The 22890-nt window shown below is 48.3% G+C and overlaps 9 protein-coding genes across 9 annotated transcripts; 5 read left to right on the top strand and 4 right to left on the bottom strand.

Moving 5' to 3' along the window:
- Positions 1–486: 486 nt before the first annotated feature.
- Positions 487–1810, top strand: POX_f07350 (uncharacterized protein; the record flags this gene model as incomplete). Its single annotated transcript, XM_050116155.1, has 4 exons — positions 487–720; positions 772–1477; positions 1524–1588; positions 1640–1810. The coding sequence occupies 4 exons, from the start codon at positions 487–489 to the stop codon at positions 1808–1810; spliced, it is 1176 nt and encodes a 391-aa protein (XP_049966294.1).
- Positions 1811–4676: 2866 nt separating this feature from the next.
- On the bottom strand, positions 4677–5212 carry POX_f07351 (uncharacterized protein; the record flags this gene model as incomplete). Its single annotated transcript, XM_050116156.1, has 2 exons — positions 4677–5015; positions 5075–5212. The coding sequence occupies 2 exons, from the start codon at positions 5210–5212 to the stop codon at positions 4677–4679; spliced, it is 477 nt and encodes a 158-aa protein (XP_049966295.1).
- Positions 5213–9836: 4624 nt separating this feature from the next.
- On the bottom strand, positions 9837–10538 carry POX_f07352 (uncharacterized protein; the record flags this gene model as incomplete). Its single annotated transcript, XM_050116157.1, has 1 exon — positions 9837–10538. One exon carries the CDS (start codon positions 10536–10538, stop codon positions 9837–9839), a length of 702 nt encoding a protein of 233 aa, XP_049966296.1.
- Positions 10539–10879: 341 nt separating this feature from the next.
- POX_f07353 (uncharacterized protein) lies at positions 10880–11272 on the top strand (the record flags this gene model as incomplete). Its single annotated transcript, XM_050116158.1, has 1 exon — positions 10880–11272. One exon carries the CDS (start codon positions 10880–10882, stop codon positions 11270–11272), a length of 393 nt encoding a protein of 130 aa, XP_049966297.1.
- Positions 11273–11736: 464 nt separating this feature from the next.
- Positions 11737–12758, bottom strand: POX_f07354 (uncharacterized protein; the record flags this gene model as incomplete). The annotated part of the gene is made up of 3 exons (XM_050116159.1): positions 11737–11943; positions 11994–12545; positions 12603–12758. The coding sequence occupies 3 exons, from the start codon at positions 12756–12758 to the stop codon at positions 11737–11739; spliced, it is 915 nt and encodes a 304-aa protein (XP_049966298.1).
- A 383-nt stretch (positions 12759–13141) lies between these two features.
- POX_f07355 (uncharacterized protein) lies at positions 13142–15515 on the top strand (the record flags this gene model as incomplete). The annotated part of the gene is made up of 3 exons (XM_050116160.1): positions 13142–13556; positions 13635–13972; positions 14031–15515. The coding sequence occupies 3 exons, from the start codon at positions 13142–13144 to the stop codon at positions 15513–15515; spliced, it is 2238 nt and encodes a 745-aa protein (XP_049966299.1).
- A 1789-nt stretch (positions 15516–17304) lies between these two features.
- POX_f07356 (uncharacterized protein) lies at positions 17305–18019 on the top strand (the record flags this gene model as incomplete). The annotated part of the gene is made up of 5 exons (XM_050116161.1): positions 17305–17355; positions 17406–17462; positions 17516–17572; positions 17629–17793; positions 17849–18019. The coding sequence occupies 5 exons, from the start codon at positions 17305–17307 to the stop codon at positions 18017–18019; spliced, it is 501 nt and encodes a 166-aa protein (XP_049966300.1).
- A 70-nt stretch (positions 18020–18089) lies between these two features.
- On the bottom strand, positions 18090–19348 carry POX_f07357 (uncharacterized protein; the record flags this gene model as incomplete). The annotated part of the gene is made up of 3 exons (XM_050116162.1): positions 18090–18359; positions 18420–18881; positions 18953–19348. The coding sequence occupies 3 exons, from the start codon at positions 19346–19348 to the stop codon at positions 18090–18092; spliced, it is 1128 nt and encodes a 375-aa protein (XP_049966301.1).
- A 1406-nt stretch (positions 19349–20754) lies between these two features.
- POX_f07358 (uncharacterized protein) lies at positions 20755–21431 on the top strand (the record flags this gene model as incomplete). Its single annotated transcript, XM_050116163.1, has 2 exons — positions 20755–20766; positions 20820–21431. 2 exons carry the CDS (start codon positions 20755–20757, stop codon positions 21429–21431), a joined length of 624 nt encoding a protein of 207 aa, XP_049966302.1.
- Positions 21432–22890: the final 1459 nt, after the last annotated feature.

The raw sequence follows: 22890 nt of genomic DNA on the forward strand, positions 1-22890 counted from the left end.
TTTCCAGGCGTCAGACTGAAGACGTTTCACAGCAGATATTTGAGGATACTTGTTATATGATCTAGGGTCTATATTTGGGACAATCATCAGTCCTCGCGCATCCAGTCTCCCTGTATTTAGACAGACGTGATCGCCCTCACACCGGTACAGACTACGAAAATGTCCTTAGCAGGATCAAGAGTCCACCGGTGGTTTTCTCATATATCCATTCCCGAGGCTTATGCGCTTTGCGTGGCTCTGTTGTTTATTGCTTGGCTACTCTACTCGGTTTGGCGGCATGGTTGGTCCTGGTGTCGGGAGGAACACCGGCAGGATCGACGCAAATGGCGCCTCAGACTAGCGAAACTCTGGTGGCGGCGTTTCTCTTACTCCATGTTGCAAATGCTCACGTGGGTTGACATCCCCACATGGAGCCAAGCCAGCGTACTGGCTATGATGCTTGCGGGAAACATCGTTGCTTTGTCTTTCAGGGCCACATCTTGGACCATGGTCCAAAATCGAGCAGGGTGGCTGGCGGTTATCAACATCGCTCCGCTTTGTACAGGACTCAACTTCGGACTTCCGTCTGATCTGTTCTACGTCGACCGGCATTCTTTCGCCTGGTTTCATCGATGGACGGGACGTATCTTCGTCTTTCATTCCCTCCTCCACGGTATCTCGGCCGCCTCGAGGGTTCATCTCTCTGTCGTTACATCTCCCCGATATCTCCTCCCAATTCTGGTAAGCTACATCTAAACTCCAAATGCAGCCTCTACTAAATGACTCTCGCAGGCAGGGGTTTGTTTCATTCTGATCATTCCCGCCAGCTGGCCAGCTCTTCAAAGACGCCATACCCAGGTTGCTTTAAAGATTCACTACATTCTGGGGATTTGGGGCGTCAGTGCCTTAGGATACCACCTCATCGAGCGAAAGTCTCAGGGACGTTGGTATTTGCTGGGAGCAATCTGCCTTTGGGTGATCGTCAGCGGTGTCACGGGTGGATTTAGCCTAATTTCGAACAGGCCGTGGACTCATGATCGACCGGATATCCGTATGAGTGCGTCCAGTGGGCTGTTGTGGCTAGAACTCAAGCTGTTGCCACGCTGGAAAATCCGCCCAGGGCAATATCTGCAGCTATGGATGCCACGAGCTGGGCCGAGAGCCTGGATCCACCTCCCTCTCCTTTACGTGGTCATATGCCACAATGACGATACGCACAATATTGTCCGCATGGTTACTCGGCCTCACACGGGTCTCATGCAATCCCTGTACGAAAGAAGCCGGGTGTCCTCGAGCAGCTTCCACCTTCCCACCACCGTGCTTGGTCCGTACGGGCGTCCCGTAGATCTGTTGGAATATGGTACCGTCGTGATGGTGGTCGAAGATATCGGGTTTTTCCGAGTACTTTCATATATCGAGATGTTGGTGGAGGCCAGTCGTCAGCGGAAAGCGTTAGTCCGAAAACTAGAGATTCTCTGGCAGGATGATGCGGTTGCAGGTAGGTCATTTTCAAGGTATACGGAATTTGAGCTAATCACATACAGCTTATCCTCCCTGGGTCAAGAAGTGGAGACAAGAGATTCTGAAAGCAGATTTCCGTGGCTTCAAGGTCCGTATTCGAGCCAAGAGTCAGTTAAGCATAGGCTGATTCCTTTCTCAGATTTTACAGTTCAAAATCTTTTGCGGCGAGACCACATCTAACGATGATCTGCCGACCTCGTACCGAGAAGAAGATCGGCTTTGCTTTTATCGTCATTCAGTGGACATAGGGAAAGAGATGAAGTGCTACATAAGAGAACGACGGGGGGATATGGTCGTGGCCGGTGAGTGACGGTCGTGACTGACTAGGTTCCGCTGGCAAAGCAGATCTCTCTAATGCGTGTCATGCAGTGTGTGCGGGGGAAAAGATGCGCGAGTCAGTGAGGGATTGCGTGCAGCCCCATGTTGGCAGCAATCTTAGATTATTGACCTTTGACCTGGGGCCGAGTCGTGTGTGGTCTGAACATCACGCAGCCAATTGGCCGGTCTCAGCAGACACAGCAGCCGTGGGATGACCAGTCTCCAGTTTCCGTCAGTGTCCTGAACGAGAATAAACAATATTCAAGAATGTTTTTACACCTCGCTCCAGGCATTCACAGAACATGAATAGGGCGATGGAAACAACATCAGAGCTTAAATGTCAGGAAAATGGTGATCGGCATCGTATTGACTTAAACAGTACCTCTGAGGTTTCGAGGATCTGGTATTCGGTATGGAGATTACGCGGACTTTTCGCCACCTTTCGCAACCTCAGACATATATCTTCTAGGTCACAGGTATTCTCGAGGGTATTTTAACCCCCTCGACCCCTGCAGTATCAAAGGTCGAGAATCAACACTCTTTTGCATCTCTTCGTATTTCCCCTTATTGATTCCGTTGTCTTTCGCCGGCCAGTAAATCCACTGCATTACCATAGCTATACAGAGCATCCCTGATATTAATTGATAGGGTTAGCCCTCCTTTCTTGTCATTTTCCAAACTACACAAAAGCTTAAGCACTCAGGATCCTCACTAATTTCCACTGAGTATCATAATCCACAAGCTCCTCTTTTTTCCGTCATAATGTCAATCTGCTGGAAGTTCCGGAATGGCTACCGCCGGTGTATCCACCTCGTACTATAGAGCTTACACCTCATCCGCCGGGGAGAACAGATGCCGATCGCTGGAAAACTGATCGGGTCACTAAAGTGCTTTCTGTGGTAAAAGACAGATCGGCGGCCGTGGCGGATCTGGGACCGAAGTGCATCAATTGACGACCGTTGTGGTTTGTGGTCCATCATCCTCATGTGGCCGGAAAAGGGTAACTGTGGGTGGGCTCTTTTCTGAACATGATGGTAGCCGTTCCCTTGCCGTTCTGAGCCTGTGTCCGTTAGAAAGTTTGATCAATCGCGAAAACCCAGGAAGATAGAGGCCATATAACTATAGTACCTGCTGTTGATCCACAAAGTGGTACTTAGAAACCAACGCATAACGGAAACAAAGGAGGGATCATAGAGAATTAACTGATTTAGACGATGTGGGAAATGAGACTATTAGTATCTAATCCGTCCTCTAGGGGCGAGGACGAAGACCAGACAGAATTAGACTCTACCAAGGGTAGATCATGCCAATCAATCGAGTACGGAAGACTTAGTGATGATTGAGGAAGCCCTTGGCGTATAGGCAAGTTCTCCCCTTCGGACAAACGGATGGGTTGTTCAAACAGTTGTAGGGTTTCATTCTTAACGTTATAGTGAAGCTTTCATGGTGATGAAGGAGAGAGCTAGGGACAACCAGGTGGTTCAATTGCTCTTACCAGTGTACGGTTTCACCGACACCGTACCAACTGAAATTCAACATTCTCATGAGGCTTGCGAAAGGGACTTAACATCTCGTTTAAACAGCTACGCAGGTCGCACTTGGTTTTACCTTTACCAGGAGATTTATTAGTTAAATTAACACTGTCACCGAATTTGAAGAGTAAAGTAGTAGAGACGACCGCTAACTAGTCTCTTGCGATATTCACTGACTAGTCCCTTGAGATATCTCGAGTTCTCCTCAAATCGCGCGATGCTAGGGAATGAAAGGTTGTTGAACTAGTTGTTTTCGTTGAGAAATGTCTGCCTAACCTAAAGGGACAAGCATCGATGCACAAGTCAAATTGTAAAGTTCTCCACTATGTTCTTAACAATATACCGTGGTTCAAGCATAGATAATGCTCTCACGGAACACGGAAACAAACAGCTTTTCTCAATTTCCGTCCGATAGTAATTCGATTCCAGAATAGGGCGAATGATCAATTGAAAGCGATAGTTGGCGTGCTCTCCAAAAGTAGCCTGAGACAGGACATCCTCAATCTGCTCGCGCGTCCGCCGTAAATTCCCGAGTAACGATTCTATGCGGGGAAGGAAAAATAGATATTGCGCCAAGACCTCCCCGGTAGCAGCATGAAGTTTGCTAAGTCGAAACTCCAGCCACTGAAAGTCATCTAAGAGCAGGAAAGTAGAGATGTAGAGAAACAGATCGTCGGCACATGTATGAGGGCACAATAGGTCTGGACCTGTCCAGAACGAGTAGCGACCGGCTGAAGTACCTGCTTCAAAGAAACATTCCACACGTGTGGACGTTGCGATAGTTGGGGCATAAAAGGCTTGCCTATTATATGGAAGGATGGTATCGTGACTGTCATTGTCGGATCCAATGGATGGTGGTGCGCTAGGTATATCATCGAATTCCGCCCAGAGAGACTCAAGATCGATATCGAATGGCTCGATCAAGAGGCGGTCCTCAGAAACCGAGTCCATTATGCTCAAGAATATGACGATAGTCTCTAACTGAGATGCAGAGGGGTTATAGGTTATATAGGAATGCAGTATACTATAACATTAATAAAAACGCAGTGTGAAATTGATATCACTTTCGTTAGCCTGATATAGCGTGATCCTTTAAAATAGCATATCTAAGGAAACTGGAATTTAGATAGGTGAGAATACTTATGAGAAGATTGTGCAAAGTCTACTTTCTGCTATCGTATCATTGTCCACCGTCGTAAATCAGTATAATTAACCGTTTAAAGTATTCACCCACCTCTAGGTTTTCTAATACGCGCCTCCTACCTAGTACTGCTCCACGGAAACACGTTGCAATACTCGCGCTCAGTCTTCCGTTAGCGCGGTCGATCAACGGGTGATCAACGGGACTCGCAGTGATTTAAGCACCCTGACCACCGCATCCTGCACGGAATCGAACGCTTCTTGGCGGTCCCACAACACCAGCTCCTGGTCGGCGCAAGCCTGGTACAATCGATTGTTCGCGTGGATCAGCCAACCGTTCTCGGCTTGCAGCCGTCGCTGCTCCTCCTCCAAACGGATCTTACGCGCCGAATCGATCACGTAAGACTCCCACAGAAAAAGATAGAGATCAAAGAATTCCATTGTTGCGGACGTAAGCGGAGGATTCTCGTCCAGAATTCGTTTTATTTCTTCCATAAGAGACAATTTCATGCCACGAGGTACTGCCTATACCCCGTTAGTGGCCTCGGGGAATTATACTTCACGGAAAGATCTTACCTACTTACCCTGATTCTATGTGGAGCACTCAGCGTCTTGTCTCTGGTTTGCTGCTCATTTGTGACTTGGGAGTCGTTTGCTTCAGAGTCGTCTCGTCTTCTCTTGCACGGGCGGTCGCCTCCAGCGACCGAGGTAGGGGCATCCATCGTATGATTATTTGCATGTAACCCTGGTCGAGTAGTATAGGATAGCTAGGTTTGTGATTATTTTGACCGCTTTATATTCCCGCTCAAAAGTTCTACTCAATCGATCGCCAGAAAGGTGGCAACTTATCTGCGCAGTGGTTCACCAGAATTTCACCGGATACTCATAATTTAAAATAGTCCCGCACATACAGGTGTTCAACAGAAAAGCTCGGCGTAGTCACATAACTCTGTAGGTGCAATTATTTTTTTCAGTTTGAGGATGTATAGTGTACAACCCACGTTTAACGTGCGAGGCTAGTTGGAATAAGAGGTAGCGTTGTAGAATTGAGGCTCATAACCGTCTACGAAAGAGTCAAGTATTCTGGGTAGGGATGTGCCTATCGCAGTAGCATTCATCGGTGAAAAGATCTTGATCACTATTACTGAATGACCATTCCCGGCTAGGCCACAATCAAAAATCGTAAGGTGACTCCATCAAGCCACTACTCGGGCATGGGGCAAGGTACAGGGCGCCATTGCCCAAGAAGCCCCCCCAGGTACCCAAATCCGTTAACTCGATCAGTACGAAGTCCAGGTATGCATCAGGTGCTTGAGATTCCTTCAACGGATCTCGACGTCGAACCAAGAAGCGCTAGGCCTCGTAGCGATCGTCGTGCGAGAAATTAATGCCAGCACCTCCAGAGACGGTATACCTTCCGGGCCGAATGCCCAGGTTACGAACGATACAAACTCCATGGCCTCGGCCAAGTCCGGAAGAAGCGTGCTGTTTTGAAGGGAGGCTATGTGAGTCGAGTAGGACAGGTCGTAGAAAATGTCATGGGCCTGGTACCGGGCGACTGGGTTATCGCCCTGGAAGCAGACTTCAGGCGTGCGAACGCTAGAAGAGCTTGGCCGCTCCGTTTCCGATAGAAGAGCTCTGATCGCTCGTGCGAGGCTCTGGTGCAGTCTCTCAGGTCCGCTAAACCGTAGATGCAATAACCGTAGCTGGGATCCTTGCCGAACTGACTCAAAACATAATTGCTATTGAAGTTAATACATCACTTCCGGGTAATTCTAATAGAAGCAACTCACGGCAGCTCTCAGACACAGTGATAGTGCTAAGGATGTGACTTGGCGCTGGTCAATCACGCGACCCAAGTTCCCGACCCGGCCTGGGGTAACATCTTGATCTTCCTCAAATAGTCGATTGTCATCTACTGGCGCCAGTTGCCGTTCATATATCGGTATATAAATGGCTCTAGAGTGGTATAGTGCGCATGCATGCCTTCCACAAAGGCTGAACCCTGGGGTGGGAAATTCAATATATGCAAACGAAGCCTCCGTGGCCCATGGAAGGACAGGAGAAACTCACTGATGGCATTTGCATGTCCGTCGTCTTCTTGGAGGAAATCGAAACAACCCTCCAAAGAGTCGAGCTGTATTCTAACGTAATCCACGGTTAACCTGGTCACCCACCCAAAATCGCGTCTCTACCACTACACACTCCTCTTGATCAGGTAGCCATGCCACCAAAGCGCTCTGAATCCTGGCAGAAATTAGCCAACTAGGAGGGCAAGATCCTACTAGCCCTCCAGGGTGTTAAAAAGGGACAAATCAAATCTCTACGCGCCGCAGCGAAGCTATACGATATACCGTTCTCTATATTACAGCTACGGGCTACAGGCGTGTCCTCACGCGTCGATATACACCACCATCGCCAGAAACTGACTCAACTCGAAGAGGATTCGCTTACTAAGTGGATCCTCTCTATAGACTCTCGTGGAGCAGCGCCTAGGCCCTTTACCGTACGAGAAATAGCGAATATCCTACTCGCTGCGCGTGGCGAGACCCCTCCGACTATAGTAGGCATAAATTGGCTATCAACCTTTATTAATCGTCGTGATGAGCTCCGCTCGCGCTTCTCGAGACGCTACGACTACTAGCGCGCCCTAAATAAAGACCCAAAATCGCTACGAGAGTGGTTTGCGACCGTATAACGTATTATCGATAAGAATGGTATCTAATCGGAGGATATCTATAACTTCGATGAGACTGGATTCGCGATAGGCCTTATATCGTCGCAGAAGGTAGTTACGAGAGCGGAATACTACGGTCGGCGAGGTATTCTATAGCCAGGAAATCGCGAATAGGTTACTGCTGTTGAAGCAATCTGCGCAGATGGCTATTCGCTACCGCTATGCGTGATCTTTAAAGGCAAAGTCGCTATTGCGGGTTGGTTTGATAACCTACTAAAAGACTAGCGGATCGAGGTCTCGAATAATAGCTAGACTACCGATGAGATAGGCCTTCGCTGGCTACAAAAGCACTTTATCCTACACACGAATTCGCGCGTCCGAGGCCGTTTTCGGTTATTAATTCTTGACGGCCACGGGAGCTATCTTGTACCCTAATTCGACCAAATATGCGCGGAAAACAATATTATTCCTCTTTGTATGCCTTCGTATTTATCGTATCTACTACAACTACTTGATGTTAGATGCTTTGCAGTTATTAAGCGTGCGTACGGTCGCTTTATAGGCGATCTTGCGCCTTGCGGATATAACTATATCGACAAGTTCGATTTTTTGGATAATTACTAACGCGCGCGGCTAGAGGCCTTCTAATAGCTAGCTATTATTCAGAATAGCTTCGTGGCTAGTGGCCTAGTACTAGTCGATACAGAAAGAGTACTTTCGAAGCTTAATATCTCTCTACGAACGCCTACACTAGCAAGCAGCCGGCCAAGTAGTAGATCTAGCTAATTCACGCCAAGAACACCTAGAACCGTCGTTTAGCTATAAAAGTAAGCTTCGATGCTCAAAGATCTATTAAAGCAGCGGTCGAATAGCCCTCCGAGCCTATCAAAGATCATACTAGATTAGATTATTAAGGGCCACTGCATAGCGCTATATAACACCGCGCTACTAGCGCAAGAAAACGCAGATCTACTCGTAGTAAATAAGAAGGTAGTGAAGAAGCGTACTCGGTCGACTAAGTAGATACCTTACGGAGAGGGTCTTACGGTCGAAGAGGGCCTACAGCTAGTTGCGCAGCCAGATTTACTAGCGGAAGCACCTACGGTAGAATCGCATGGGCAGGGCGAATTGCCTATTCAGGCAGACCAATCAGCAAAGAGGGCTCTGCCTAGGTGTAGTGGGTGTAGGGAGATTGGCCACAGGATCAATTCATGTAAAAATCGGTACATTTAAATTAATTAATGCGTCTTGGTTAAGATATCCTGATTCAAAAATTACTAATGGCGGTGGGTGACCAGGTTAACCGTGTGACCAGGTTAACCGTGGATTACGTTACTTGGCGCCTTTGATAACAAGACAAGTAAGCGAAACTTAGTCGCTATCTGCAATTAGTCAGTTACACTGCGATTGATGAGAACGAAAGAAAACTGACTCAAAGGTACGAAGGCTATGCGGTTCGAGGCATAAGAAAATTCGCGAGATTTGTCGCTCTAGGTCGTGCAAGAATTGTTGATGGGCGTCTGCATCGCTCATGGCATCAGGCGAACACCCATTCATGCCAGTCATCCGGAAGATATTACAGTATGCACACGGGCTAAAGCGGACTAACTGAATTAGTGCCGGGATACAAAGATGCCTCGTATGCCGTAAGCAATATTGAGCCCGGCCGGGGTCGTGATGGAGGAAAAAAGAGTTGACGTCGAGCACATTGAGCGCCCATTCGCTTGCAGCACGGAGAGTAATGGACCGGTAGATTACCGGAGTTAAGATCGCGTGAAGTCGGCGAGATACCCGGCCGACAGCATGCAAACTGTTCGGTGGCAACTAGCTAGGTAAGACTGGAGTAGGGCAGGAATATCAAAGATGAGCACTGTTACAAAAGCAGCAATTTGATAAAAAATTTCTCCTGGCAATATGTCCAGCATTTCGTAATAGTCAAGCTCGTGAGCTCGGGGATATTCAAATTTGCGACAGCCTATCGTTCACCAAAGAGGCTAAACTTGCTAGGCTCTATAGAGAATAAATACTAGATGACGCCTCCTGTGCTAGAAGATGCGAACTTAATCATAGTGGCGGTTGAACACAGCCATAGATAACGCGGAGTACCAAGATTACGGTGCGATTTCAACGAGCACAACCGCTTCAGCGGCTAAGCATGTCTGGTTTTTAGTCGGTGGTTGAATATGTACATAAGTCACCAGAATAAATCTCGTTTAAGTAAACTAATGACTGCTATCTAGGCAACAATAAACCACACTGGATTAACGGCTTAGGGTGCAAACTCTCAACGGTGAAAGGTTGAGACTATCCCTCAAGGCCGGCCGCGGTTCTTAAACCCTATTATCTAGACTATCCGTTCTTGCCCTTTATATTCATTATTTACATCATCGTTGTCTACGCTTCGATGAAGATAATCGTGTTAAGAAAAAGGAATAAAAATCACGGAAATTGTTTTTTTAAGCTCATACGTGGGATTTGCTCTGTTGCGGTTTGACCATCGGTAAATGTATAAAGAGGCAATATACCTTACTGCAAATAACCATCTTGCTGTTTCCGAATAAACATGATTGGCAGGTCTCTATCACGACCAGCGACTATCATCATTGACTAACCTGTAAATCGAGAACGAGAGAGCACAGGAAAGTTTGCAGAACCACCTCGGGCGCCATTCAAAGTGAGCTCTGTAGAATAGCTTGAGAGTATCTGGCAACACTATAGGCCAACGCTATGTGCATCACGTAGAGGCTGGGCTGCCATTCTGAGACAAGGCGCGTTCGCTCCAAGGGACGGAGGAGGTAAAACACGGCACCCATTGTATTCACCACAGCCATACGACCAAAAGCAATTGCCAGTGCGGGGGTAGCACTTGGGGCTTCGGTGAACGAGTGGATTATCGGAACCAAGGCAAGGATGCCAAGCGAGGTACAGTAATATGGAAACCGTACCCGAATCATAGTAATGCTGGGGTCGTACGCGAAGATATCCACCAAGCTTCCCACGAAAACAAGACTGAACATAGCCAGATATCCTAACTGTAGCAAAGGCTGAGTAGGGAATAGAAGAACCACGGTGGGTAGGGTGGTAGTCCAAATCAGGAGCAGGACACCTCCAAATTCTAACTTTTGCCAGTAAGCCGCGTAATCCCTCTGGATGCAGGCAATCAGTCGATAGGATAGAGACAATAAGCACCAGCCGATCACACCGATAGCGAAGAAGATCACAGAGAGTGCCTTCACGATATCGGCAGGCGTAGACGGGAAATTGAATATCAGGTACTGGATAGCGAAAAGAGAAAAATATGACACTCCAAAAATGTCGATAAGGCTAATAACCAGGCAGTCACGTAGATTTTCACTTTGTGCGTGAGACATTTTTGCCAGAAACTAAGAGCAATGCTTTTTAGGACGATAGTTGAGCGATCGACAACCTTTTATATTGCTAGGGCTATAGGATGCTCAGGACCTGTTCAACCTAATCTTTAGATTTCCTTCTGACCATCTGGCAATGCCGACTGTCTAGTCCAGAGAAGGAAAAGCGTGACGTGGAGTGCGCCCTCGCAGCCTCAGAAAATAGCCTGTATCGGACACCATCCCATCAAGTAATAGCAGCGGATATCGGTGAAGCTGAGGTTGCGTTCCATCGACTATTTAACCTGACTGTTTGAATAAACAAGAGAGCTCGAAAACATGCGCATTCTATTCTCTTCTTCACAATGGATGGAATTGTGGAAGTCGTCCGCCAGATCGGTAGACAGCAGGGCGAGAATGCTTACTACCGTGCTTGTTACGGCCTTCTCAAACGCCTACAAGAACTGATCGAACAGGCATCAGAAGAATTGCTCCGACATCAGCAGTCAGGTCTACAAGGTTCGCCAAGCCAGAGCTCTGATCATGCTTACAAAATCCTCCGGGAACTGCAAGAGTCGACGTTTGATCTGGTTGACCAGGCCTGTGATGCTCAGTCATCTTGTGAGGAGTTTTGCCCGATCGATCACCGGTTTTCTGCTCGCCATGTCTTCCCCCGCCGTGATCCTAGTCCGGTGGACCATTTACTTGTGGAACCGTTGAGCTTACACAGGACTGAGAATCCGGAATTGCCTTTCTAGCGTGAAGCTCCGCGGTGCGAGGCGTCGTCGGTCGGTCCTGTCAAAGGCTGGCGTCAAGGATAGTGGGTAGTAAAATACACCCTGAATAGTCTAGTTTCATTTGTGTCGTGATTTCTTTATTTGTAATAGGGGATTCTTGACACTCCGAGAATCGGTGGTTTTAGCCCCGTCTCCCTACTCAAGTAAGCAAGGACACCCTAACATGTCCTTGCAGCATCCGCTCTTTTCTTCTTCAACTGAATTCAACTCATCTTTTTGAATTGGGTCCCCTTGGTAGACTAGCCCTATTCTTGCAAACAATGCCATACGGTATCAGCTTGCTGTTATAGCCGGTAACTTCAGTATCTTCCCCGAATTGGTTGGTAGCACTACATCGAAGAATGCCTTAATGATCAATCGATATCCCGTTTGTACTATTTACTATTTACCATCTACCAGTGCTCGACGGACCTAACGCGGACCCTTCAAATGCAACAACAAACCAAGACAATAATCCACGTAAGCCAGGAGAAGAACGAAAAAGCAACGGCCAGCCAGGTCGCGGCAAAAATACGTACGCCGAGTGACGCGTGGGCACCGAAGCTTCCCAGCACCACTTTGACGGCACCCGTCAGGGTCGTATATATCGCCGTCGTCAGTGCGGAGGCTATGACGATGAAGATCAACCCCACCTAGAAATACTCAGTATCCGCACCATCGTGGCTGCTGTGTTCAAACGTACCGTCGAAGAAAGTACTTGTAGAATCTTGGTCCATCCGCCTTTTCGTTCACGGAACGTAGTCACGAGTCCCACAGCGAAGGAGAGAGCAGTGGCTGTAAAGCCCACGATATAGGCAGAAGTGGCCCACTTGGACAACTTGAGGGACCCGGTGAGACCCTTGGTGTCGTCGCTGGGGAACAGGTCGTTGATCTCCGGAGAAATGGACCTGAAGATGTCCAGTAAATTGAACGAAAACGACGTTGTCGGTCTGGTGCAGTTTGTCGGCCGCGCATCACTAGTCTGTCCCTGGCAATAACCCCAAAGCCCGACCGAATAATACGCAGGCAGATTGACTTTCAGCTCACGGGCAATCGACTCAAGGCGGCTCTGGGCTTGGCTGGCGGCGGTCTCTATTGCGGCCGATGCCTGAGACACACTATCTGCTGCACTGTTCATCGTCTTTGTAGTCTCACTCGCGGCTGTATCTGCAAGACTCGACACATCCGTACCACCAATGCTCAGCGATCGCCGCAGGTCAACTTTTCCGATTGTGGGGAAATCACTTAGATTCACCTACTCGGCGATGTCAGCCTAAAATGTTACACTATAGTGTTAGACCGAAGCACCGACCTTCATAAAGTACAGATCTTTCGGGGACGATGGAGAGGTGCATCCCGCGAACACGACCGCAAGGCAAATAAGTACCCCAGTAGTCAGAGCGAGAGAACCGACAGAGAAGATAAACTCAAGCTTGTTACCAGCGTGAAGACGCATCTTGCTGTACATGACATGGAAAGGAATATGTGTATCGCACGTCTCTGAAAACTCTCAATCGATCCCCCGGTCCTGATTTATAGTGTTTCTCGCACTGGCTGGTGTGTAGGTGCATGCGGGCGCAGAGACCAGATCATTTATGACGCAAAAAAATGAGGGACACAGTGGCGGAAATCTGGGCCCTCAATTATGGCCGGTGTCCATTTCGGAGGAATGGTTTGCCGGTCAAACATTTTCGTATCAATGGTGGAAAACGTTGTCTGTATGCGTGTGCATGGTCCGTGATACGTCGTCTTTCCTGCTTGATAAAATGGCAATGTAATCCCAGTGTTCGCCTAATGGGATTCAGTGCCGACGGCCTCACAGCTATACGAAACGATTGATAATCTATCGTAATGCCCCCTGTATCTCAAGACTATATGGACGAGATTCAGCGTGGCTTGTTTGAATCGCGTCGAAGATGTTTCAAAGCCACTGCGAGGGTCGACATCTCCCGCCTCGTGTTCGAGAGAAGCTTCAAAAAGCAGATGGATAACCAGAAGAATTTCGAGCGGTTTCGACGCATTATGGACATCCAGGGATGCCAGCGATTCATGCAGGACTGCCATGTTCCTGTGCTGATCCCGGCTGCTGACTGGGGCTCCCGCGTTCGCCTGCGGTATTGCGATGGATTACTGGACTGGCTAGACGTGGATATTGATTACCACCTTCACGCGCAGGATCATGAGACGATGATTACAGCCGCGCGAACAAAGCTGGGCCCTACAAACCAATGGTGGATTGTGGATGTCTACGTGTTTGAACAAACAGGTAGGCAAATATTGTGACTCCCCCATAGCTCCAATGACGAATGCATTGCTTAGAGTGGCACGCCGGATGTGCTGATAGGTCATGGCCGCGACGGAAGTGAATCCGCACAGGATATGTTCATTCGCTCCCTCCGAGAACAATATTCCAATGACCGTCGGCCTCCGGACGGCTTGGTCTATGAGCGAATCCGGCGCTATGAAGGATATCTAGAAGATCCCGTCAATCGTTTCGCAGCGAACAATTGGTGGGCCGTGCTGGAGACCATGTGTGGAAGCAAAAAGGCAAAATACCTCCGAGCGTTCTTTAAGCACCCGACGCTACCCCAGAAACTCGATAGGCTTTTACCAATCGAGGGGTTATGGGAGGGTATGCGGATTGGCTTGCTCCACAAAGTGCTTGCCATGCGCTGCGACCAAGTGAGCCTGTCTGCGTCCCGAGAATCATCGTCTGTCCCGGCACTGACGATGCTCACAGGCTATCATGTGTTACTGGGATCGGATATATCAAACTTTTCTAGATCTGGTGGGAGGCAATTACCAGCATCTGCGTCTCATCGACGGCTTGACCGTCCGTCTAATCCAGTCGCGAGTCCCGAAGGTTTCGCCGAGAGACTTCAGGTTCTTGGAGAGTGAACTGGGACAAGGCAACTTGTTTCGTACCATCCCCGCCCATGACCGCCAAGCTGTTTGGGAGCGGTTGATCAATATCGATTTCCCAATCCCCTCTCTCGAGACGTTTTTCAAGGATAGGCTTTACCTCGAGGTAGGACGGAGCGTAATGCAACAGGTGTTCCTGCCTGACCCCAATCGTAAGGTCACCATTGATGAAAGGGTCTATGAGCACTTCGATACGCACATCCCGCTCACCACATCGTACCGACATGAAGCGCTCAAGTCAGATCTCTGGGAGTTCTGGCGGTTCAGTTTTCAGTATGGATTCGAGATGACCGAGCATCGGCGCCGCGTGTCACCTTCTCGGGAGGAAGGCCATGCCAGGCCCACCACGAGTCAACCTTCCACTGAACAGCGTGCATTGCTGTGGCAGCATTTCTTCCGTCTTGTCCGGCAGAGAGGCTATCGTGTCCATGAGCGTCTGGGCATATCAGCAAATTTGCCGCAGGATCTTCCCCCTCTCCCGCACATCCAACCTGTTTTCCCGGAAACGGACATGGAGATTCCAGTAAAGCGCAGGAGCGGGAAACCATACACGGACTCGATCGATGCAGATCGCTTCGCGCTGTCAGCGGAAGCGCTCCAGCAGGCCTGGACATTTCCACGAGTCACAGCAGGCTTTCTTCGCCAGTCAGTCTTCTTTATGTTCTTTTTCTACCTCACTGGAAGCCGGAATGGTCCCGGTGTTCGGATGTGGCCTGAGGGGACTCAGGGCCCTGCTGTCGTCACCTCACTAGGAGTGGAAGGATCCACCGCGGAGCCTACGCCTCGCTTTGCGGCGGCAGAGCCTGTCAACACTCCGCTACCTGATGCTCCCAGTGACCTCCTTATCCAGCAACCACAGCCGACGGTGCCCACCATCGGCCAGAGCATCCTGGTACCTGAAAGCTTTGTGATAGACGTTTCACTAGATGACACCACGTATGAGATACAGCTTCCTCAGGATCCAGACATTTTGACCGAGTTTTTCAATGGCTTGGGAAGAAACTATTTTCATATTTCGAACCCCGCGGAGCACGGAAGAGGAATGAGCACTGACGATTGCTGCCGCTACTACCGTGAGCACCCGGATGGCCGGCTTCACGCAATCATTATGAGCAGGCCCTATCTTCCATACTCCCAGTCCATGCAGGAACCAGGGACTGGACGGCCAGTAGTGGAGACTACTGAGCTTCAAGAGGCCACGGAATGGCTTCAAGATGCGATTGCAACGCTGGGTCGACTGCGCGCTGCAGCCCCCGGGACGGGTCAACCTTCATCTGACGAAGATTGGAGCTCTGAATCGTGACTTGTATGGAGCCATGTGCGTTCAAGCGGCTTAGAAGATTATGCGTGTACCTTCAAAGTCGGAAGTTGCGAGTCTATAACTACATACAGAAGACGTAGTTTGGGCTATTCCATAGCGTCATTACTTCTATTCATATTAGCTTTATCGCAATATACAACCCTTGCGGTGTGTATCAAACATGTATCAAGTTCGTATTCCTTCTCTAATCCAGATTTGCCCTAGCATTTGCCTCGGTCCAGTATATAGAATGCAGGAGGCATACTTTTCACCAGACGTGTCGCGTCATATTTCATCAATATGCGAACTCATTCGGTCCGCTGAAGTAAATTTTACGAGATACGGGTTAGATCGTTAGGTTAATTTGAGATGTCGCTTAAAAACATTCTAGATAGATTCTTCCTAAAAGTGACCGCTTCAAAAGGTTTGGGGTTAGCAAGGCATTCGGCGCTTGCCATAACAAAGCCCAACTAGTTTTCAACACTTCTCACCCGAGTAGACTAGAGGAAAATCCTACCTTGACAGTTACAGTATTCTAATGTGGTCCAAAGGTAATAAAAATGGATTGACTACCGTATTTTCGAATTGACACGTGTATTCTGGCTCCAGGCAGTAAGCCTCCCATCGTTGCCCGTAGTGATGCCCAGACCGTTTCATACATTCAAGGGCACAACACACAACTAGAAGAGTACCCCGGTGTTGTGCCATCTGAGCAATGACACGGCCCACCGGCATCGTAATCCGCCTTTCTGAATGTCAAGTCAGTTGCTGAAGTCTTTGAAAGCGACTAATGTTGTGTGAGGACCTACTTTATCAGACATGTTGATCCCGTCAGCGTTCCTTGAGTACTCGAAGGACTTGGAAGGGAATCACTTGAAGTGGATTGATTAACGGTTGATGTTGAAGTCGTAAGGGCAGAAGAAGGGGTTGACGATAGCGAGCTCGGACTATGAACTGCGGTATTGGTCGAACCGGCAGAGTTGGTCGAACTGGCAGAGTCGGTCGAACTGGCAGAGTCGGTCGAACTGACAATGCTGATTGAGGGCCGGATCAAGGTAATGCTTGCAGTGCTAACCGACGTTACACTGCTTGCACATTCGCAGGCAGGTCCCTGTCGTACTAAGAGAGTCTGTCCATTTTGACCCGATGAAGGACCATGAAAGAGAATTTCCAATTCAGTGCAGACAAAATCTGATCCATTGAGACCTAGACAAGTCAGTACTTGACCTTCAATACTTCGGAAAACTTACAGCTTCTGAAACTAGACTCCACCCGTGAGACACAGTTTGTTGAAAGGTTGTAGTCATTCTGTCTCCCCTCGATACTGAAGCGAATAGAGGGTGTGGAGCCAGAGACGCTTGTCCACGCTTGGAGAAAGTTGCATGTGTGTTCAGAGAACTGGCTGATCTTAAGTTGTGCAAAAGCTTGCGTGGCCAAGGCCACAAGGACGATCTTAAGATACATCAAGGCAGACATGAGCTAGTCTAGAAATTCATCTTTAATGTTCAGAGGCCAGGAACACTCTTTATACGTGGTTTTTCTGAATGGCCGTAACGGGAATCAGTAACATTTAATCAGTCAGTTAAAGTTAAAAGATGCGTATCGGCTCATTTTGTTGAGGCTAGGAATGACAGCATAAAAGTGCGTCAACCTGTAGAGACGGCTGCTGTCATCTGGGGTTCCAGACCACGCCTTCCCAAAGACACTGGCCAAGGACAGTATAAAACCTAGAGCTTTCCATCTAGCTGGGTTTAAATTTGTATTAGGAAGACAGCCAGGAGCGTCAGTTAAAATGATTGTTCTGCAAAAGCTGTTTGCGTTCTTCCTGTTCTTTGCTTTGACGGTAGGCTCCTCACCGGAAGTCATCTGCTCTCCTGTAGCTAACGAAAGCAGCTCGCAGGACCGACTACTGCGGGTCGAAACTCGTACCGGAGTTTGCAGGCGCGGGAGGTACAATAGCCGATACGTGTTTTAATCCTTCCCCTCATTGCTCACCCAGACAGGACTTGACACCGCCGCACTATGCCGCACCATCATTGCCTGCCGGGATTGACACCGACGTAAGTTATCTCTCTTACCACTTTGGGCCCGAAACTGATACTACTGAACTATACAGGAGCAGCCCACATGCTATTATGCTCGCGGAATCGCATATGTCCAGCCGACTGTCAACAATATCCAACACCTTCTAGACGTTGGAGAGCAGAATTGCACGGCAGAAGCTAATGACTGTGTTCGTGTCTCATACCTAAACCAGTCAGGGCTGTTTTTCTGCAACCACGTATGTGACTCATGAACCCGTCAATCACAAGTAGGGCAGAATCTGACTTGCGAAGAATGCTGCTATGATCACCACTAAGTGTCAGAACCTTATCAATCTGGCCTACAAGCTACATTACAGTTGCCAGATTTCGAATTATTACACCTTCGGTATTGTCGGCGGCACAGTCCAGAATGGCTCGGACTCGGTGGGCTACTATTTACGAATCGGTGGCGAGACGCCTTGAATAGGGGAGTGGCTCAACATATATTAACGGGGGAATATGATGGACGGAGTAAAGAGTCTTAGTGCTGAAATTACACTCTGATATCATCCCTGAATGCCCCATCGTAAGCAAGAAAACTGAAGATTGGCTTGAGAGCCTTGTTATTGCCTCTTCTCAGGTCAATCATCAAAGGGTACAAAAATGGCAGCGATGGTTCTTTGTGCAGTTGCAGTCGGTACGTACGGTGATTATCCGATGGATCGATAAAGTTTGCCAGTGTGGGCTCGAGAGGAATTCCAGCGAGACGAAGACCAGTCAAGATCGCGGTGAGGGTGAAGAAATTGTTTAGTCTTAACAGGCGCTGTATTTCTATTAGCCTCAAATGTCGAATGTCGACATCTCTATGTCTCTATGAGCTCACCTTGGCGAGTAAGATCAGTTTCTGGTGGACCGAATCTACAGCAGCGAGCTCCCGGGCATCCTGAGACAGTTGATCCCACGCCTTCCCTAACAAACGGACTGGCCCCGCGTAATCCACCAAATTGGTCACACAGAGCGCTAAGAAGCCTTCCAATGCCGCCTTCGTGAGTCGTGCTGCCACCGCCTTCACAGGATGCTCAGTCATCAACACAAGGAAAGGCATATCCACAGAGAAGTGATCCCCTCGAGCAAACTCAGGACTGGTGCGGAAACGTCGATAACGAACTTCAAGTGCGGACAATCGGACAAGTATGTCCTTGTCCGGCCGGGAGATCAAGCTTTTCAAAGGGTCCAGAATCAATGAAGCGTCGAGTTGAAGGCTTTGATACTCAGGTCCGTTTTCAGCTCTTTCGAGAGCATGGCGAACACTCTGGTGCAGAAAGTAGTCTGTACGCCCAATAGCCTGGGGTGGTTACATGCGTCAGATTGGGAGTGCTGTAAGGAGGGGCATCAATATCCACTTGCCTGTGCGACTTCATGGTATTTTGTGGCTTCATGAGGAAATCGATGCAAAAAAGTAAACAGCGAAAAAGCCAGTCGATCATGGAAGGTTTCAAGGATCACGAGGGATGCGGCGGGTAAGCCTATGACCTGCTCTACCCATGTTTCTAAGCGGATGTTTTTGAACATGACCCAGCTATCTCGTAGGAGCTGCATGGTGACATGCTGTCTATCTTCACCAGGGGAAAAGATCATCCAACTATCACAAGGAGAATCTGTGTGCATGAAGCGATATGGTGGCTTGAGTGGCGATAACTGCGGAATGCCATCCAGATTGTCCATTTCATGAGCCCTGTCTGCTGCCCAATTGCTCAGGGGCCAGGACGCGGAGGGGATCTGAACCGACAAGCGAAATTCTCTCGCATCCATCTTGATTGAAAGTCCTGCTCGACATCTCCAGGGTTGTAGCAAGACACCTCCTTTATCATTGCGGTTTGCCAGATATTTGTGATATATAGCCTGAAGAGGGAAGCGGCGGACGTTGAAAGCAACACCGTTGGCATAACTGCACGACTACAGAGTGTGGCCACCTATGTGGTTATGTAAATGTCAACAGAACTTATCTTTCCACCACTCATATCATGTTCTACTATCTTTTCAACGTCTCTGAGTGCCTGTTGACTGTACCTCATCGTTGGAGAGAGGGATACATCCTGGCGAAAAGCAAAGGCAATGAATAGAATAGACAAGGTCGGGAGTTTTCAACATATATTGAAAATTGTTTTGTGGATTACACCTCACCTCGATCGAGTTCAGTTTAAATGTCAGACATCATCTCTCACATTTTCCCATTACACGTTTGGGCCATTCTCAAAATAATTACGCATTCAGCGCGACGTGCAGTACTTTTGGATGCGATGTCCCGCATCACATTCGTGTGGAGCACTAAGACCTGAGGAACGTGTGATATTGAGTATTAGCTAACTGTAAAACGCATGCGTGGGTATGCCGCAGCCCTGAAACGATGTAAGTGAGGGGAAGGAAAGGAGAGGCCGAGAGAGAAGGTGGTACATCTGGTACATCTCTGAGAGTCTAGAAGGTAACATTCCAATCACTTCGTGGTTCATCAATACTGAAGGCGTCACACGCCTCTACGCACAAGAAGCAGGGAAAAGCAGAAAAGGAGCGCGAGACATCACCTTCCGAGCTCTGACATCTATGGAAAGACGAAGAAGGGGAAAGCAGAAACCAAGGCCTCTTATAGGCCGCAGAAAGGAAGCATCCGGCAAACGCTGGCCCTGGCAACATCCGCGGAGACAACCGCCAGAGGAGGGAATCTCCATCAAATACTGCCATGGGTGCTTGATCCGTAACGCGTGATTTCTATCGATCGAATTCCCCAGTTCAATCTTCTTCGGCTCCGAGTATTACTTAGAGAAGTGGCCTAATTACAAGACTATATGTTGATTTCTCTTCTTGTCTGGATTTAAGACTGCGTCTTAGCAATTATCCGGAGCTACAGATGTAGAGTAGCTCTCTTTTCGTAATTCTTTTACCGGTGGCTATTGCCGCTATTGTAAAGCTATAAGTCTTCAAAAGAGGATAACTTCCGGAGTTCGTGATGCTCCGCATTCAGGTTTGCTCATATAACCTCACCTCTTCTTATCTGCTAATACTTCCTTTCTCTTCCTCCCCTCTATCTCTCCTTGCCTCCAATAAATTTCAGCACATAATTCGCTAACTCGTGACTGTTCTCCTCACCCTGTCGCTTATTATACTATCGTCGAATCTGATGAATTCTGTCGATTCATTATCTATTACAGACCACCACCTCGATGAGTGCTACAGTGGGTTTCATATGGGCTCTTTTTCTTAGCTACAATGACTTACTCAATTATAGAGCCCTATCAACATAGATAGCGAGGGCGACAGTGAAACCGAAACCGAAGACCATATGATATTGGATTCGCCTCCTGCAGGCGTCGTGTTTCGAGACTCTGCTAGCGCGACTCGGGATAACCCCGTTCGTCCCACTAGTCCTAGGGTCAAGGCTGAGACTTCTGCCACGTCTGCGATGAGGAATATTCCTCATGTCCCTGCTTTGTCCAATTTGTTAGCGGAACGTGGAGCTCCCGCGAGCCTCGAGTTGAAAGCTCAGATGCGCCACTATCTTAAGAAGTTCCCTGGGTGCGATGAAGTTACGGAACACCTGCGTGTTGATTTCTCGAAGCCCGCAATCTGTGTCTGTTGCGCTGAGAATATCGCCCGGTTTGGTGCTTACCCAAGTCTGTGCCACTTTCGCGACGGCAGTACCAAGTGCCACAACTGCGCCGCCACCGGAGGGACTTGCTTTCAATTTCCAGAGCCTAAGATAGCAGTCCTACGCCGATTGGTACCATGGGATCCTTTCACTAGGAGCTTCTGGTTCAGTAATAAATTTCCTCGCGTTCCAATTGATATTGGGATGCTTCGGCGATACGTTAATAAGCTTCTGGATTTCTTTGATCTATGAGAGCTGGCTCCTACTTCGTCAGCAGGAAAGCAAAAGCGAGCAGATCGATGGACAAGTCGAGCCACCTAATCACTCCAATAAAAAGACCTCGGGTGCTGAACTCCAGCTCTGATTCCCAACCACAAGATGACGATGTCCAGACCTGTGCCGTTATCAAGACGCATCCTCTACTAGAATCTGAACTCTAGCCTAGGGTAGGGATGCATCTACTGACAAACTCGACTCAGATTGGAGACGAGTTCTCGTCTATATTTCCAAAACTACTTGGCTTACTTATGTATACATGCGTTGCTGATAATTCTCATGTTTATACATGCCTCTCAGGTCAACTCATTTTGACTTTACAGATATAATTTTCCATACATGCTCTGTTGAATGCAAAAAGCCTACATGCAGGTGCCGTGGATCGTCTTAGGCTTATCCTCAACACAACCCCTTAGATCTAAGACGAGGTGCTGCACCTTCGATCTCTTAGATGGTGCTGAGGCTTTCAACCCCATCTGGCTGCAGGGATGATCTAACTAGCGCGGATGCTCTGACCAGGGTCCACGGCAACCATAACGCATCGCTGCCTGTCGGTTTCAAACCAGGGCCACGAGGAATAAGATCTCCAGGCAAACTCCACTTCATTTTCTACTAGTGATGGTCCGTACAACCATCTTATGCTATCTCAGAATTTCCACATTATAACTATCGCACCCCCGAATTAAGCTAGGATATGACTTAAATCTTCTGCGTTGTGTCAATCTTATTGTGATTAAGTGGTAACAGGTGACCCAATAGCCCAAGCAGAATCTGTGCCAATCTCATGTATTTCGATCATGTCTCGTTCTTTTTCTCTCACCATCTCTCTTTCTCTCCTTCCATGCTTAGTATGCTACTATGTTGATATTGTCCCTTCGTACCTGAGCTGGAACAGAATCTTTTAGTTCATCTTGGAATATATGCCTGAGAGTTCCTTGTATTATCATAAAAAAATATCTTGGAAGAAGACTCTTACTGTACTCATCACTTGGGCTAATCAATTGTACATTATTTCTTCTATAAAATCCTGTTCTATAGAGGTAGGGCAAGGGCTTTCTAAAGGTTATTTTCGGAGATTTCCTATCTATCTAGGACAGTAAGATGCTGGGGAATGCCGTGTCCTTAGCATATAATAACTAGAGCTCACTCTTACCTCACCTTCTCCTCTACCACCCCCACACTGAAACAACACGCTCCTCCCACGACGACTTTTCACCCATTAGACCTACGTACTTTGCGTTTCCACGCCATCTTGATTGTCGTTTGCTAACCCACTCATCAACCAGACATAGCGGTTTTCAAGGTACATATGACACAGCTTAACCTTAATAACATACGCTAAAAGATGAGCCACAGATGTCTCTGACGTATACCGTAGACGACATCATCGACGTGTGGGACGATATGAACAACCCACTTCCGTGCTGGCAATGCC

Source organism: Penicillium oxalicum, chromosome VI (genome assembly GCF_001723175.1).
Source record: "Penicillium oxalicum strain HP7-1 chromosome VI, whole genome shotgun sequence".
Taxonomy (NCBI): Eukaryota; Fungi; Ascomycota; class Eurotiomycetes; order Eurotiales; family Aspergillaceae; genus Penicillium; species Penicillium oxalicum.